An 18548-nucleotide genomic window follows, 5' to 3' on the forward strand; every position below is an offset into this window, starting at 1 on the left:
TTTGAAATTTGGTTTAAAAATAAACATGAACGATTTGAAATTTGATGCATGACGCTTGACATGGATGCTATTCATACAATTAGATATTTTTTTACACAAGCATGTGTTAGAAAAACTTCATATGAGCCTTCAATAGAAATTTTCTTTTAACCTCAAACAACAACCAGACGGCCATGAAACTTGGCTAGATGAGCTCGATGGTGCGGTTTCAACCCCTAGTTATGCATAAAATGAAGGCATCAGATATGCTGAAACTATTTATTTATTGCTTAATCATGCTAATATAATATGAGCTGCGTCGGATAGAAATCGACCTTATGTAAATAAATATCAATACATCTGTTAACCTATATCTGGTTGAAAACATCTCTACGGAAAGTTTGTAACTGTTTGAAAATTGAGATGTTTTAAGACCCCTACAAAACAAACCAAAATTTATCTTTTATTTCGTATTTGAATGTTTTAAAATCAAACAAAGTCTTATACATGTGCATGTATACGTGCACTTGCATAAGATCGATTTCTATCCGACGCAGCTCATATATTGATGGTAAACCATTAATACGCAAAAGTTTTACATGGTACATGGTGCTTTGCTTTTATTGTTTTTAAAACAAAAACTATTTAATTCGCAAAAAACTATCATTACTACATATACGTTTGTGTAAGTATACGAGGTTTTAATAGGATAAATACTTCCCTAACTGGTATTATATTTGTATCACAAATGGTGGGTTTCAATATTTTATTTCTTCCTCAAATCGGTAAAATTATTGTTGGTATTTGAATGTCATCTCCATAACTCAAGCACGCGTTACAGTCCAAAGGACAATAATTGTCGCTTTCCCTATTGATTTCTCGTATGTAGAATTAGGGATGTATAAATTTACGACCTGTACATGTACGTCAACATGCACTGTTATTCATAACATACACAATTCAATGAACAATACTGAACGCCAATCTTTTGCCTCTATATGTTCATTTTAGTGACATAATACTTTTAGACTTCTGTTTTTATTTAAGCAAGAGGGGATTTGGTTAGTTTTCATCTGTGCACTCGTTGCATACCTCATTGTTTCTTTGTATGTAAATGAGATAAAACAGTGTTGAGAAATCGAACATGTACACACAATAACTGGATATAAACAGACAAAATAAAATCTAGGTATTCTAGCGTGATACGGTTAGTTATGTCTGTTATAATATAATATTACATTTGTTTATTTGCGCTCTCTCATTTTTATTCAAATACATGTTTTTGATTCTTGTTTTCGAAATGCTTGTTCTATGTAAATTATAAGAAATATACTACGATTTCTAGGGGACATTATACAATCATTCAACGTGAGCACAGAAAACATCATTTCGAGAAAGGCAAACTTGATTTGGAGACAAATAGCCAAACTACATGTACTGATAGAATATTTTATACCCATAGTAAATATATGTAAAAAAGAGTAATTGGATGATGAACAGCATTAAGTGCACTGCTCGTTTGATACATTGTTTATTTTCTAGTTTTTCATTGGATTGGTATATTCGTCAATATCCGGACTTTCGGATAATTGCTTTTTTTAGACGGAGGTACAATTGCTGAATCCTCCACACTCTTGAATTTGTTGAAACAGAAATGTCTTCAAAAGTCTGTATGTGCCTTAACATTTCAAAAAAACAGTTTTATAAAGAATAGATAATTATTTTTTACAACAACGCAACAGATGGATATCCTAGCGGTTTTTTAAGACCTTCTACAACAGCTCTCCAAAACAAATCCTCTCCTACACCACTTGAATATTTTATATGATGACCACTGGCTAGTAGAGATCGGAGATGACTTGTCATATGCTTGGAGTCAATATTCTTCAACATGACGAGTAGAAACACATCTCTTCCTAGTCGTCTACGTTTTTCCTGTACAACATCAACTTCCCATTGACACCATTCACTTTTGGCAAAATCATTTGACATTATAACGACAACTTTTCTAGATTTTTCCACAAACTTATCAATGTTTCCGATGATTGGCTGTCCGATTTCAAATCACGGTGATGAATACATAATTTTAATCCCTCTACATTTTCAACTTTTTTTATAAATTGTGTATGAACCCAGTCTCTGTCTGCTTCACAGTACACAACAAATGCATTATATTCAAAATCTTCGTCGTTGTCCAAAGTCAGATATCCTCGTCTTTTGTTGTATGACACTCGGAATAGGTAGACATAGTTTTTTATATTTGATTGACATCGCACAATTAACACAATAATTACCATAAAGATCGCTCCACTTCCTGCAAGACCAATTATAATTGTATTTATTGGATTCCAGGGAGTACAGTTTTCCTCTGTTGGGTGATAATTTGACAAAAGTTTTCCATCCATAGCAGGTGGATGTTTGCATTTATAATATTTGAAATTTACAACCTTGTTCATGAAATGTTTCGTCCAATTAAGGAACCAACGCTGTTCACATGTACATGAGAAAGGGTTAAAGCCTAAATCCAGTTTCTTTAATGAAAATAAAACTTCCGGTGGAAAAGAAGTCTGGTTTATAACTGAAATCGAATTGATGCTCAAATCTAGCATAGTTAATGAAGTTAAATTAATGAATAAATTTTTCCAGTGAGAAATTCTGTTCCCCCTAAGATTTATGGACCTAATATTTTTGAACGGTGTAAATAACATTTCTGGAATATCGGTAATTCGGCTTTGTACAAGTATTAGTTTTCGAAGATTTGATAACGGTTGAAGCATTTCTTTGAACATTGACATGTTTCTTGGCATGAAATTTTGACTCAGATCCAGATTCTCGATGTCTGGACAGTATGCAAATACTTCGGTAGATGTTCTATCAAAATGAATGGAGTTCAAACTCATCTGTAGCGTAGTAAGTGACGAACTATTGAAAGCAAACTGGCCAATCTTCTTTAAAGGATTTCCTATTCTTGATAACAACAGAGTTTTGAGAACAGGCATAGGCGAAAACACATTATCTTGTAAACTACCAGTATGAATTTCTTCTAAATTTAAAAATTGAATGTTCGGTAAACATCTAAAAGCATTTTTTCCAAATGCGCCAATGTTGTTGTTTCCAAGTGTGAGTTTTTTTAAGTTAGGAACAAAACTTAAACCTGCTTTAGAACACCATTTTGGGACTTTCGTTAACATGTTTTTCCTTAAATCTAATCTAGCTACACTTTGTAACCCCTTAATATAAATATCTTTGATATAATTATCGGATAAAATTAAGTGTCTCAAAGAAATAATTTGCTCAAACATTGAACAGTTAAACATTTCAAACTTATTCCCTGTTAAGATAATTTTCAGCAGTTTGCTATTTTTGAATGCATTAAAGGAATCTACTGGAATTTCTGTCCATTGATTATCAAGTAGATAGAGCATTTTCAAATTCTTTTTATTAAAGGAGGCGAATGCCTTTGTCAACACAGTTATATTCAATTGTGGTTGATTAGCAATATGCAATGTTTTGAGAGCTGAAATATTCCAAAAAGCCTTTGGATGAATGTTAGTTATAAAATTTTCCTGCAGAACCAGTTTACCAATAAACTTACTAAACGACAGATTATAAAATGTATGTTCTCCGATATAAGATAAGTTTGTGTGGGTCAAATTAACAACTGCAATACCTTGAAGAAATCTTGGAACATAGTTAAAGGAAATTCCACTACATATGGCTATCTGCCTTTTACATACACAGTGTGTGTTGCATGTGATGTCACTAGCAATTAAATCATTGAAGTGTGTATAAAGGACGATACACATTAAATGAGAAACACTTGTGGTATAACTGAAGTTCATTTTCTTGATTTCTACAAAAGACACAAAATGAAATATAAAATAGTTTTTATCTATCGTATTGTATAACTTTCAATCACTTACGTATACGTTATATCCTATTGAAATTTTAAAATTAGTATATCACTTCAGTATTTTTCTCAAATTATCATTAGAATAGTAATGCTTATAACATGTGATTTCCTTGACAATATGGTCGCATGATACTGTGTCTGTTCTGGGTGAGGGTAATGGTCGCATGGTACTGTGTATGCTTTGGGTGATGCAATGGTCGCATGAAACTGTGTATGCACTGGAGGTATGGTCATTTGGTAGTATATATGCTCTGATTGTAAGGTCGCATGGAACTACTGCAATCCAGAGTATGTATGTCCTAGGTGAAGGTTATGGTCACATGGTACTGTGTATGTTCTGGGTGATAACAATGGCAGCATGGTACTGTATATGCTCTGGGTGATGATAAAGGTGGGTTTAATTCAGGATTGGATCACACAAAAAGCTTTAATGAACTAGGAAGCTTTCATTTTTTGTTTTTGTTTTTTTATTATTTGTAGCACCACTGTCCCAGTTAGGGGAGGGTTTGGCGCCAACATACATGTTTAACCAAGCCACATTCTATGTGTGCCTATCCCAAGTCAGGAGCCTGTAGTTCAGTGGTTCTCGTTTGTTGCTCTTTATTGTATTCGAATTCGTTTATTTTTTTGTACATAAATCAGGCCGTTAGTTTTATCGTTTGAATTGTTTTTCATTTGTCATTTCGGGGACTTTTATAGCTTATTATGTGGTAAGGATTTTGCTCATTGTTGAAAGCCGTAATTTGACCTATAGTTGTTAACTTCTACATCAATTAGTCTCTGGTAGAGAGCTGTCTCATTGTCAATCAAACCACATCTTCTTATATCTATATTAATAGTTAGTATTTTGACGGTTTGCTTCCGGGAAAGAATAATATACGTTAGATTGACTACGAACATGCAAAAAAATCAACTGATGTTGTTGAATTGGCGATACACAGATTTCAAATTGATATGAGATTTACAGGATTGATATACATATCAGTTGTACATTTCAGCTGAACCTTTAAGCAACACAGTGGATGTGTATCATACAGAAAGTTATGATAGGCAGAAAATGATTTTTCAACATCATACATATAAAAGTACAATTTTAAACTCTTTAGGCAATAAAGTAAACAGCTTACCTACCTTACAATTTTTGTTATGAAATAAAAACTTCAAAACCACTTTAAACGTCTCAAGTGGTGTTTCATAATACGGACATTTTTCAAACTCGGAAACAAATAGCTGGATGGGGAATGTGTCAAAGAGACAACAACCCGACCAAAGAGCAGAAACCAGCCGAAGGCCACTAATGGGTCTTCAACACAGCGAGAAAATCCCGCACCCGGAGGCGGGCTTCAGCTGGCCCCTAAACAAAAATGTGTACTAGTTCAGTGAAAATGGACGTCACACTAAACTCCAAAACATATAAATGACCTAAAATTAAAAAACAAACAAGACTAACAAAGGCTAGAGGCTCCTGACTTTGGACAGGCGCAAAACTGCGGCGGGGTTAAACATGTGTTGTGAGATCTCAACCCTCCCCCTATACCTCTAGCCAATGTAGAATAAACAAACACATAATATTCATAATCGATAGGCCTTAAGTTATATTTTAAGAACATTGTATTTTTTCTTTGAGAAATAAAAATAAGAATAGTCTTTTGTTATTTTCCTCGTTCGTTATAATGCAAAAAAAATATTATATTTTATTTTCGCCGAAATCAAATAAGGTCAGGTAAATTTTTTTGCATGAGGAGAGTTATTGCCAATGCTTTTTGACATTATGAGTTTTTTTATAATGATTAGCGCAAAAGTCTAACTGGTAGCTTATGAGCAGTAAAATTGTTAGTGAATACACATAAAAAAAATGATATTATTATTGTACGATTATATAGCAATTAGGAGATATCATTTTATCGAATAAATTCTCAATTACTCATCCATCAAGGTATTTCTTTTTTATTTTTCTGCAGATTCATATGACATAATTCTTTTTTTTTCTGCGCATTTGTTACATGCATAAATAAAAGAATATAACTCTAAAAGACACAACAACAAAAACAACCAGAATTTAACACAAATGTATCACAAAATATGTCAGTTTGTTGTCCTTGTAGTGGCACTAACAAGATTTAAGTATATTTTGTTGGAGGGGGGAAAATTCTCGGGACAAACAATGTTTTCGCGTGTAATCAAAAACATTCAGAAACAAGGCAGTTTTTATAAACTCAATAATGTATTCCTCCCCCCTTATTTTCAATGGAAAAAATGAATTTGGTCATCTCCTCTCTCAAACAAATTTTTAAAGAAATTCAAAATTAAACAAGTAACATGTATTTAAAAAAAACATGTACCCTACAAAAGATATATCATGGTCGTTGCCCTTGCGTATGATTCAGATTTCAACGCATACGACATGACCAAGTATTTGGAGATACCTTCTATTTTCTTTTAAGAAATCACAAACTATGTTAATTTTAACAAAAACAAGAGGGCAAGACACAGATCAGTCCCTCATAAGTCCAACATTATTGAAAAGTTTTTATTTTGTTTTTAACTTTAGGCCTGCACCCAAATTACGAAAAATAAAAGGAATAACTTTCTCTTTGTGGAGGTATTCATACACGATAAAAAAATCATGCAGACCATATTTTATACAATGTTGTCATGAACCCTTGACTTTTTGCGTTATTAACTGACCCCTGTTAAAGCTTCGTATGCTTATATAATTAGCCCGTGGGTGTTCCGGAATATGTTTAATCAGTTATAAGTAATACTGCATCTGGTCCTTTACCATTAGTCAAATATAGAAAATTAGACGGAAGATATATACAACATTGAGTTTAAAAAAAAATGCCTTGTTTTTGTATGTTATTAGTTTCCTGTTTTTATTAAAGTCGAAAACAAATCCTTATTCCGAGAATAGACAAACACGCGTCTATCGTACACAATTATAAGCCTGGTATCTTTGACGAGTTATTTGCTAACATTACCTTTTAGCAAACATGTGAATATAACGAAAACGACTTGTAACTGTACTGTTCCATATGTATAAATTACATACATTTAATATATCAGATTTTATTTCACATCAACAACAACGATCTAATTTAAAAATAAATAAATGCAAAATGTGTTAAATCCTTCTTTAATGTCTACGCAATTAGTTTTAATATAAAAACAAACATATTTAAATAAAAAAAAAAGAATTGACGCATACGTCATAGGGCACAAATAACAGAATTCTGAGCAACCGGTTTTGTCCATATCAGGTCAAACGTGGAAAGTATTTACAATGAAATCAGATAAAACTGTATTTCGTTAACTTTCTTCTAGTGAAAATTGTTCCTTATCGTTGTCTCTACCAGTTCGATATTATGAAATTCTAAACAAATTGTCTCTCTTAGTCTGTAGTTTTCCTGATAGAAAATATCAAATTTTCTTTCATTCTGTTCTCTCAATCAAAATGTGGTCTTCAACTTATCTTTTCAAATCCAACTTCGATTGAGAAGTGATCTTTGTAAATCTTCTGAACCTTCTTTTTGTGTGGATTATCGAGTTCATCTCTCGGCAATAATAATCTGTAATGCGAGAAAGAATTTCAGTAGAGTCTGAAGATTTGGTCAACTTATTAAATAATCAAAGTTGTTATTCCTTAGCCTGATTATGAGAATCTACCATAGGAAAGGAGAAGAGTTTAATCAAGGAATATCGATATTATTATGTATAGACGAGCTCTATAAACAACCTTTCATAAAATTATGAAATGATATTCCGTTAGTAAGACGATTATTTCAAGTACAGTCAATCTTTTAAACCACATTTTTGTATCTAAGAAATATTTTAGTACAGGTTTAAGGAAATTTGTGTTAAAAAAATCCCTGACCTCATGATCTATCGGTCATACATAAATTAAGTTCATGGCGATAATAGACGGATGATTTTAAAAAAGCTTGTTTTCATTTCCTTAATTTAACTTCAGAAACAGGGATACACCCAGGAGTGATGATGCAAGAAGTCCACTTTCTAAATGGACAAATCATATCCGTGTTGAGTATATCTATCTTATTTTTGACATCTTCTCTTTATTTACATATACAAAATGACGGCAGTGTCCTTTCCTCCTCCCTTTTGTACAAATACATTGATTCGCTAAGTTTCATATACAGTCATACATCATGACATTAAATAGTTTTGTATATACTATTTCCATACACCCCACCTTTACATATAAAATTTCTCTGATTGCCCTTGAAAATGCTAAAGAAAATTAGTAGATTTAACTACAAGATTGAATTATTTTAAATATAGATTTAAGCTTCAAGCTTGAATTACTTTAGAGATGCTTAACCCAAACAATATGACTTCCGCACTATTATCAACCTCATATCATCCAATCACAACATATAATATAGAAGTAAATATTCATTAAAAGGTTTCCAATATACTTTATATAGTACTCAAATAAAACAGTAATTGTTAACTCATTACTATACATGGAGATAACAATGTCATGCCCAGTGCGTAAAATATCTTAAAATATTTAAATATTGTCAAACAAGAATAGACTGCTCGGCAAATTTGAAAATCGCTTAAAATTACCAAATTGTCAATATAAAGAACCAAACTGTATATCAAATCGTCCCTCAATACAGAAGCAAAATGCCATACTCCGTGGGTAAATACAAATATAGTAAAAAAGGAAGTGACTTCCCAACAGATCTTGAAATCGCATACTAGTATACGATACAACTCGTTATAATGCTGTTGCAGGCCAAATGTCGAATAATTCAAGAATAAATAATGCATAAGCTGAGTAATATGTAATGAAACTTATAGACGAAAGGACGGACACAGATATATAGGATATCAAACTTCCGGGAGCAAGATATACCAAATTTAAATAATGTATTAATTCTTAAATAACTTACTTGTTATTTTCAATGAATGATGTATGGAACCAGAAGAAAAATGCGCAATTATCATACACCTTTGGTACTTTTGACTGAAACAAAATATGATATTCATGACTAGCTATACATGCATATTTAAAAACTGTAGCAAAAACATGTTAGGCCTTAAAAAAAGACGTAAACATTTTAATTGATTCCAATTGGAAAAAGGCCAACATATATTAGATTATTCCAGACTACTTTCAATGCAGCATGATTAATTTATTGTTATGTGTCTAACTTCCAGTGGCAAATATTATATAAACCAATCTTTAAACTGTCAACAAGGCATATTATAAAATACTAACTTAAGGGGGTAGACCTGAGGTATAGGAGACAACTCTTATAGATGTATTGGAAATCTTTTGTGCGATTTAACCTAGCAGTACTAGTAATTGAAACAGTAAGCAAGCATTCATGTTGTTTACATTTTGTTATGAGAATGATACAGGAGCATCTAAGAAAAGTGGACAAGTTTGACTCCACTAAGCATTAATTAAAACCATATATTTCCAATCAGGTTATAAATATTACCATGACATTTCAGATTTTTTTAAAGATTTGAATGCTTCCTTTTATAGTTTTATTGGGGTGTTAAATCGTTGACCGAAGCCCAATTTGCATGAAGCGCGGAAGCGCTTAATATTACAAATATGCGCACAATCAACGCTTTTACAACCCTGTACAATCACGCAGCGATTATTTGAATGACGGGGAAGAAATGCAAAGACCAAACTCACTCTTAGAATGTAAATTTGTCAACCTTCGCCACACTATGGAAGATAATACACAACATGTATAAGTTGCAAGTTCAGTTTAAGCCTAATGTTGGAGAAGCAGATGTACATGTAGCTGATTTATATGCAAAGTGATTTGAGTAAACAATGTCTGAATACTTACAGAGCTTGAGGTGAATCGAAGTTTGATGTCGTTGTTAAGGTCTGGCCAATTTAATATCTGAACGTCTATCAGGTTCTTCAAATTATCATGTTGAATCTAACAAAAGAAAAAAAATGTTATCTACATTGTGTAAACGATGTACATTTCATATGCATATATTAATTCGATACATATTAAATTTTTTTTATATGCATACATGTATTTTAATTCGATATATACTATTTTAACTGTAAATCTACATATTGAATAAAATTAGAACATGCAGTTCAAATTTTACAGATTGCGGAAGCATACCTTCCCTGTTGGCACGCTAAGACAATAGACTGGATATGTCTCTTGACTGTACAAGCTATTTTTATCATCGTTTTTTTTAAACTGTCATGAGAAACACAAAGAATGTCTTTGGTAGAGTAAAAACAATTCCACTTCCGGGGCACCTGGATTAACTTTCGGTTTTGAGCGTGTTTTCTTAGTTTTCTGTGTAGTGTTTTGTGGACTGTTGTTTTTCTCTTCGTCTTTGTGATTTTTGGCCATGATATTGTCTGTCTTCTATCGGTTTACGAGTTTTGGATTACCCCTTGCTATCGTCTTCCTGCTTCGTGTAAGCATTCATTAAGAAATGTCAATAATCGGTAGAACAATATCTTATTTCTTACTTTTTCACCATTGCTACTAAACAAAAAGCCTATTTATTCAAAATGCAGTACCAAATATAATAATACTCGTCAACAGAAAAATAAAAGGTTGCCTACATTTTCGAAGATTCTTGCTACAATTACCTGACAGTTTATTTGTTTTCCAAATTGCACCGTATGGACCTTTTCTTTGTTCTTGTATATTTCCATCGCTAAATCTGACCCAGCTCCTTTTCCAATTTCTAGGAAAAAGATCTTTTATTTTCATATGTAGATTTTATCATTATAGTTTTCATTATGAATATAAGAAAAGTTAAATGCCAAACAGACAACAATTTTACAACACAATGAAGGGTGATCATATCACGTATCCTTTCTATACCCATACCGTAGAAAGCTATAAAAGGCACCGACAGAATGGGAAACAATCAACGCCCTAATTTATGCTTAAAAAATATTGCAAGACAGAAACCAACGACAACCACTGTCTTACAGACTCTACCTGGGACAGTCATATACATGAAACATGTACAGATTTATTGCTGATGGAAGTTGATTTCCCTGGTTTGTCATGATAAAGTTTAGGTATCAATACAAGTAAGTCAACGCAAGTCTTTGTTATAACTTTTTCTTCAGATGAACACAACGTTTAAACGTTCAATGAGTTTCATTATCAGTACTCCCAATAAATGTGCTGAACTTCACGCGTCGCTACAGCTACATTTGTAATTGTAACAGCTCATTATTACCAATCAAACATTCACCCAAAACTAGAAAGTTAATAACTACAAATATATAAAATATGAAGATAATTACATATCCATATAGCTTTTGCATATTCTGTTCAAGGTTATTTTTGAAACAAAAAAGTAATAATACAACGCGGTTAGTTTTACCACCGCAGATTACCCACTATTAATGCCTGTTATTTTGATACTTGTGATTTTCAGGTTAATTACTGGAGGACATTCTCCATCGTAGTCTTTTTTTACATTCTTGTAATAACCAACATATCTACTCTAAATAAAAGGAAAAATATTTTGTTAAATTTGAAGTTTTACACAAAGTTGTATAAAAATGTTTTACATTGGATATCCTGCATTTATCATGCTTTATCATGAAATAAAAGAAAATTTCTGTAATTTTTGGATGAAGGTTTAGCAATGTCCACTGGAATCTCAATCACTTAATACAACCTGCTATAATAATTACTAAAATAAAAACGAAAACTTTTAATATCTTGAACATCAACAAACATGTACCTGATACACGATTGATTCAAACACAGATATATTTCTGACATAGTCTTAGTTGCACGTATTACGGACATTCAGAGCACGGAAATCATATATACAGCAACTCAAAAGTGTATTTGAACGATCCAATAGGGATTCAACTATTCAGCTACATATTACACATAGTACATATAAAAAAGCAATTTATTGTGTTTATAAACATAATATAAACGTAGAAATTTTATATATTGTAAATAGTACTTTATTTCATACTGTTTGATGTATTATATCTATGTATTTTAATAATCTCTTATAATTCTGATTAGAATGGCTCTCATTTTATTTAGTAATGTTTTACAATTTATAAATATCGATTGTACTTGTTGAAAGATGAGACTATAATAAAACATTGAATTGAAAGATATATGAAAAGTTAAATTTACCTGACTTGGCGATTCCACGCCTTGGAATGTTGTACCAACACTAAGGTCTGTTCGTCTACCTCCAAAATAATCCAGACTACTCTGAAATCATAAATCAGAATAATGAATATTTTTTTGGTTCAGGTGATTAAGACTTAAAAATATATGTCTTTCTGGTTAAGGGTGCTTTTAAATGCCATGACCCTCATCTGCCTAAAATTTTTAAATATACTATTTAAAAAAAATTTGATAACCAAATTGTGACTGCGTAAAGAAAAAAGATTATCTGGACTTCCATCTGAACGCAAGTCCTGTTTCTTTACGTGCGTCTGTATGGCTGTAAGGGATGTATAAATACACAGCCACTTCAAGATAGAACGGCATATTTGATCCGATGAATCGGGTTTAGAGTGTGCCATACTTTTTGCGCTCTTACGTGGAATTTCATCAAAATTTCAACAAGTTTTGCCACAATACGACGCATTCCCTTTTCAATGCAGTTTTAAAACCGCTTTTCTTCGTTACAAAACGTTCCTTATAGATGCACATTAATTGTACTTTACCATTCAGGTCCTAAATATCCATGCGATATTTGACAATTATTATAGACGAAAGGCGAACAACAAGCGTTTATTTCATAATTGTTAGCGTGTAGAAAGGATATTAGCGTTTTATGTTTGAACAAGCAACTAAAACATTTACAGTTTATTAAATGAAACATCAATGTACACGAACATTGTACCTTTTATCGAATACTACCTACGACCAAATTGTAACGTACAGTGTAACCAAACGTTTAACACAAAAAGGAACCCTTTTTATAACACATAGATTTAAACAAACAAAATAAAGTGTCGTAAGTTAGAATGTGATCGCAAGTGCTTGAAAAACTGAAATATTTTACCCCTATCATGGGATGAGGCACATTTAGTTCAGTATCCTGTAAGTTTCACTAGTACATAGACAATCTATATGCATTATTCATTACTTAAATCAAGTAAATAGCAATAAAATCAATGTAGTAAAATATCCATTAAGTTCCTGCATGAAAAATTATTCATAAACCTATACACTGTTTATCGGTTTTCTAAATGCTTAAAAAATGCATATCAACGTATAAAACCCACATTTTATCTGCCACATTGATATGTTTCTCCGATTATATATTGAGTTATGGATGATGAAAATGCGGATACGTAGAAGCAGATATTGAATGTTTAATGAGTCCGTTTCTCGGACTGTAAACATCCCTATAGTTTTATTATGATTGACTATTGCTTATAATTGCTTTACCTCAATTATTTTTAAAACTAAACGAAAATCATCCCGTTTTCTCGTTGCCTTAAAAGACATTTGCAAGTCAATATATAATACGGTATGGGTTTTGCTCATTGTTGAAGGTTGTACAGTGAACTATAGTTACTAACTCCTACATCATTTGGCCTTTGGTGGAGATATGTTTCGTTGGCAATCATACCACATCTTCCTATTTTTTTTTATATTCTACTATAATAATTATCAGTTAAAAATGACAGGTTAAAAAGAGCAAATTAACATAATAGTGTACTGATAGTATACAATTTGCTTTAAGACCCCGCTCTACCTGGAGTACGGGCCTTATGTTACAAAAAACCCCAACATCTAAAAAAGGCAGGCTAACAAGATGCAGTCCATGGTTCCTTTTCAATCCGTATTATGTTACCATTAACATAAGTATGTCTGTGGCTCTTAGTATCATTTGCAGTGGGTAGGCAGTTATGTTACGTCCCTTTTTCTACCAATTTTGAACTACTGACATCTGCCTCTTTAAACACAACAAACTTACAATATTACGCTACTATTTCTATATCCGACTCATCAGTTAAAGATCCAGTCCTGTATTTTTTTCAAGGGGCAATTCTTCTGTTTTATCCACTATAAAAACGATACCATGGACTTATCAGCTGCTGATCGGTGACCTTATCTTATAATACTATATTATAAAAACAATTCCTCTTCAAAATTAAAGAACTTTTGTGAGCACGCTCACATAAACCACGCCCCACATTGTCACTGGGCAAACAAAATGTCACCATATTCCTAAGTTGAAAGACTCATAACTCCTAAAAATGTCAACTGGTAAAAAAATTTCTTGTGGATATGCACATCAGCATATTATGTCCTCATTTACTACAAAAGTTCATGAAATTCTGTTGCGTGGTTACAGAGGAGTTGTAATGACAAACTGTTGCAGTAGTATATTTGGGCCAAAATTCTAAGTTCAAAGGGGCATAACTCCTAGTAAAAAAATTAAATCATAATTTCCTGTCGATATGCACATCTACATAGTATGTCCTTACTATCAACAAAGTTTCATGAAATTCTGTTGTGTGGTTTCAGAGGAGTTGTGATGACAAACTGTTGCAGTAGTATATTGAGGACAATAAGTGCAAAGGGGCATAACTCCTAGAAAAAATTTGAATCATAATTTCCTGTCGATATGCACGTCTACATAGTATGTCCTTATTATCTACAAAGTTTCATGAAATTCTGTTGTGTAGTTTCAGAGGAGTTGCGATGACAAACTGTTGCAGTCGTATATTGAGGCCAATAAGTGCAAAGGGGCATAACTTCTAGAAAAAAATTGAATCATAGTTTCCTGTCGATATGCACTTCTACATAATATGTCCTTATTATCTATAGAGTTCATGAAATTCTGTGTTGTTTCAGAGGAGTTACGATGACAAGAACAAGACGGACTGACGGACGGACGGACGGACGGACAGACAGACGGACGGGTCAAAAACATTAAACCCGACGCAAAAATTGCGTGGGGTATAAATATCAAAACCATTTAACCAGCTACACCTATTTACTATACATACTACCTTATGCTTTAAAACATGTCGCAAAAGACTAACTATGGTCCTTTTTCCACTTGTATAACATTATTACTGACCTCTGCCTCTTTGAACATGTCACAGTCGAACAACCAAGAACAGATCATGGTCCCCGTTCTACCTTTCCCACCTTTACAATGGACAGCTATAACAGTAATACTAACCTCTGCCTCTTTGAACATGTCACGGTCGAACAACCAAGTACAGATCATGGTCCACGTTCTACCTTTCCCACCTTTACAATGGACAGCTATAACATTAATACTAACATCTGCCTCTTTGAACATGTCACAGTCGAACAACCAAGTACAGATCATGGTCCCCGTTCTACCTTTCCCACCTTTACAATAGACAGCTATAACATTAATACTAACCTCTGCCTCTTTGAACATGTCGCAGTCGAACAACCAAGTACAGATCATTGTCCCAGTTTTACCTTTCCCACCTTTACAATGGACAGTTATAACATTAATACTAACCTCTGCCTCTTTGAACATGTCACAGTCGAACAACCAAGTACAGATCATGCTCCCCGTTTTACCTTTCACACCTTTATAATGGCCATCTATAGCAAAAATACTAATCTCTGCCTCTTTGAACATGTCACAGTCGAACAACCAAGTACAGAACATGGTCCACGTTCTACCTTTCCCACCTATACAATGGACAGCTATAACATTAATACTAACCTCTGCCTCTTTGAACATGTCACAGTCGAACAACCAAGTACAGATCATGGTCCCCGTTCTACCTTCCCCACCTTTACAATGGACAGCTATAACATTAATACTAACCTCTGCCTCTTTGAACATGTCACAGTCGACCAACCATGTACAGATCATTGTCCACGTTCTACCTTTCACACCTTTATAATGGCCATCTATAGCAAAAATACTAACCTCTGCCTCTTTGAACTTGTCACAGTCGAACAACCAAGTACAGATCATGGTCCCCGTTCTACCTTTCCCACCTTTACAATTGACAGCTATAACATTAATACTAACCTCTGCCTCTTTGAACATGTCACAGTCGAACAACCAAGTACAGATCATTGTCCAAGTTTTACTTTTCCCACCTTTACAATGGACAGTTATAACATTAATACTAACCTCTGCCTCTTTGAACATGTCACAGTCGAACAACCAAGTACAGATCATGGTCCCCGTTCTACCTTTCCCACTTTTACAATGGACAGCTATAACATTAATACTAACCTCTGCCTCTATGAACATGTCACAGTCGAACAACCAAGTACAGATCATTGTCCCAGTTTTACCTTTCCCACCTTTACAATGGACAGTTATAACATTAATACTAACCTCTGCCTCTTTGAACATGTCACAGTCGAACAACCAAGTACAGATCATGGTCCCCGTTCTACCTTTCCCACCTTTACAATGGACAGCTATAACATTAATACTAACCTCTGCCTCTTTGAACATGTCACAGTCGAACAACCAAGTACAGATCATGGTCCCCGTTCTACCTTTCACACCTTTATAATGGCCATCTATAGCAAAAATACTAATATCTGCCTCTTTGAACATGTCACAGTCGAACAACCAAGTACAGAACATGGTCCCCGTTCTACCTTTCCCACCTATACAATGGACAGCTATAACATTTATACTAATCTCTGCCTCTTTGAACATGTCACAGTCGAACAACCAAGTACAGATCAGGGTCCCCGTTCTTCCTTTCCCACCTTTACAATTGACAGCTATAACATTAATACTAACCTCTGCCTCTTTGAACATGTCACAGTCGAACAACCAAGTACAGATCATTGTCCCAGTTTTACCTTTCCCACCTTTACAATGGACAGTTATAACATTAATTACTAACATCTGCCTCTTTGAACATGTCACAGTCCACCAACCAAGTACAGATCATGCTCCCCGTTCTACCTTTACCACCTTTACAATGGACAGCTATAACATTTCTGTCATCCTCAGATAGCCATTCACGTACATTCTTACACAACTTTATCAAATCTCTTAAAAGAATTAACGTTTCCATTTCATACGTTTGATTTAATGTTTCAATAAACAAGTAAAGCATTGTCAGAAATAAAAACAAAACACCTAGACAGTTACATTTAAAATGAGATCAATAAATGATATTGAACTATTACTACCGTATTATTTGTTGGAAAAATTGAAACAAAATAATTAATTTACATACATGTAACATATTATTTTAGTTCATGTTATTTCACTTATGCAGCCTGTTAAATTAATTGAAATAAGTACACAATTTACATATAGACCTATGTGACTATTCAGTAGATATTTAGGCAATGGTAAAATTGAATGACAACAACAGACTCATAATGAATCGTACAAGGATACATAGTGCTAACACTTGAAGGCGGGGTGCAGTACCAGGATACATTCAACAAACACTTGAAGGCGGGGTGCAGTACCAGGGGATATTCAATTTGATTTAAGGAATGAAAAACATAAAAAAGACAAAAGATACCAAGGGAAAACCATACGTCGACGAAAAACATACAAACACCATGGCTAAAACGAAAAACAGACAAACACCATGCATAAAACGAAAAACAGACAAACACCAGGGTTAAAACGATAAACAGATAAACACCATGACTAAACGAAAACAGAAAAACACCATGGCTAAAATGAAAAACAGACAAACACCATGGCTAAAACGAAAAACAGATAAATACCATGGCTAAAACAAAAAAACAGATAACCACCATGGCTAAAACGAAAGACAGACAAACACCATGGTTAAAACCAAAAACAGATAAACACCATGGCTAAAACGGAAAACAGATAAACACCATGGTTACAACGATAAACAGATAAACACCATGGCTAAAACGAAAACAGATAAACACCATGGCTAAAACGAAAAACAGACAAACACCATGGCTAAAACGAAAAACAGATAAACACCATGGCTAAAACAAAAATCAGATAACCACCATGGCTAAAACGAAAGACAGACAAACACCATGGTTAAAACCAAAAACAGACAAACACCATGGTTAAAACGAAAAACAAACAAACACCATGGCTAAAACAAAACGCAGACAAACACCATGGCTAAAACGAAAAGCAGACAAACACCATGGCTAAAACGAAAAGCAGACAAACACCATGGCTAAAACGAAAAACATACAAACACCATGGCCAAAACGAAAAAAGACGAAAAGAAAAAATAGTCCACAGAACACTATACAAAAAACTAAAGAATGAGCGACACAAACCCCACCAACAAATTGCAGGTTAATCTCACGTGCTGTTGATAAAAGGAACTTGATGAGATCGTATTAATGGCCAAAACGTCAATTCGCCTTACTGATAAACTGGTTAAAACGCTTTAATTACTTATCACAGTTCCTGTGTCGTAATAAATACCTTATTTCTCCATATACTTACTGAAGGATTGGAACGTTATGATCATCTATATACAAGCGTTCTACTTTTCCGTGGAATTTATTAGGGTCGTAATTACGCTCACCTGAAACATAAGTGATGCTGTTTGATTTGTATGAAACCATACCAGTTGCCTGATAAGGACACACACTGTGAATTGATTAAATCAATCGGACAACCATTACATGTATAAGGATAACAGAGATATGACAGCTTCAGTTCTAATAAAAAGTCATAA

The 18548-nt window shown here is 33.4% G+C and overlaps 1 protein-coding gene and 1 pseudogene across 1 annotated transcript in view; both read right to left on the reverse strand.

Moving 5' to 3' along the window:
• Positions 1-1414: 1414 nt before the first annotated feature.
• LOC127726407 (toll-like receptor 3) lies at positions 1415-3828 on the reverse strand (annotated as a pseudogene).
• A 3255-nt stretch (positions 3829-7083) lies between these two features.
• The window catches only part of LOC127726382 (phosphatidylinositol 3,4,5-trisphosphate 3-phosphatase TPTE2-like), a 57823-nt gene continuing 46358 nt past the window's right edge, over positions 7084-18548 (reverse strand). Inside the window, exons 14-15 of the mRNA XM_052233769.1 lie at positions 8812-8885; positions 7084-7461 (exon numbers count right to left, since the gene is read on the reverse strand). Coding sequence (XP_052089729.1) covers positions 7356-7461; positions 8812-8885 — 180 coding nt within the window. The 3' untranslated portion in view covers positions 7084-7355. The remainder of the gene's footprint in view (positions 7462-8811; positions 8886-18548) is intronic.

The sequence above is a fragment of the Mytilus californianus genome, unplaced genomic scaffold (assembly GCF_021869535.1).
Source record: "Mytilus californianus isolate M0D057914Y unplaced genomic scaffold, xbMytCali1.0.p SCAF_17, whole genome shotgun sequence".
NCBI classification, from domain to species: domain Eukaryota; kingdom Metazoa; phylum Mollusca; class Bivalvia; order Mytilida; family Mytilidae; genus Mytilus; species Mytilus californianus.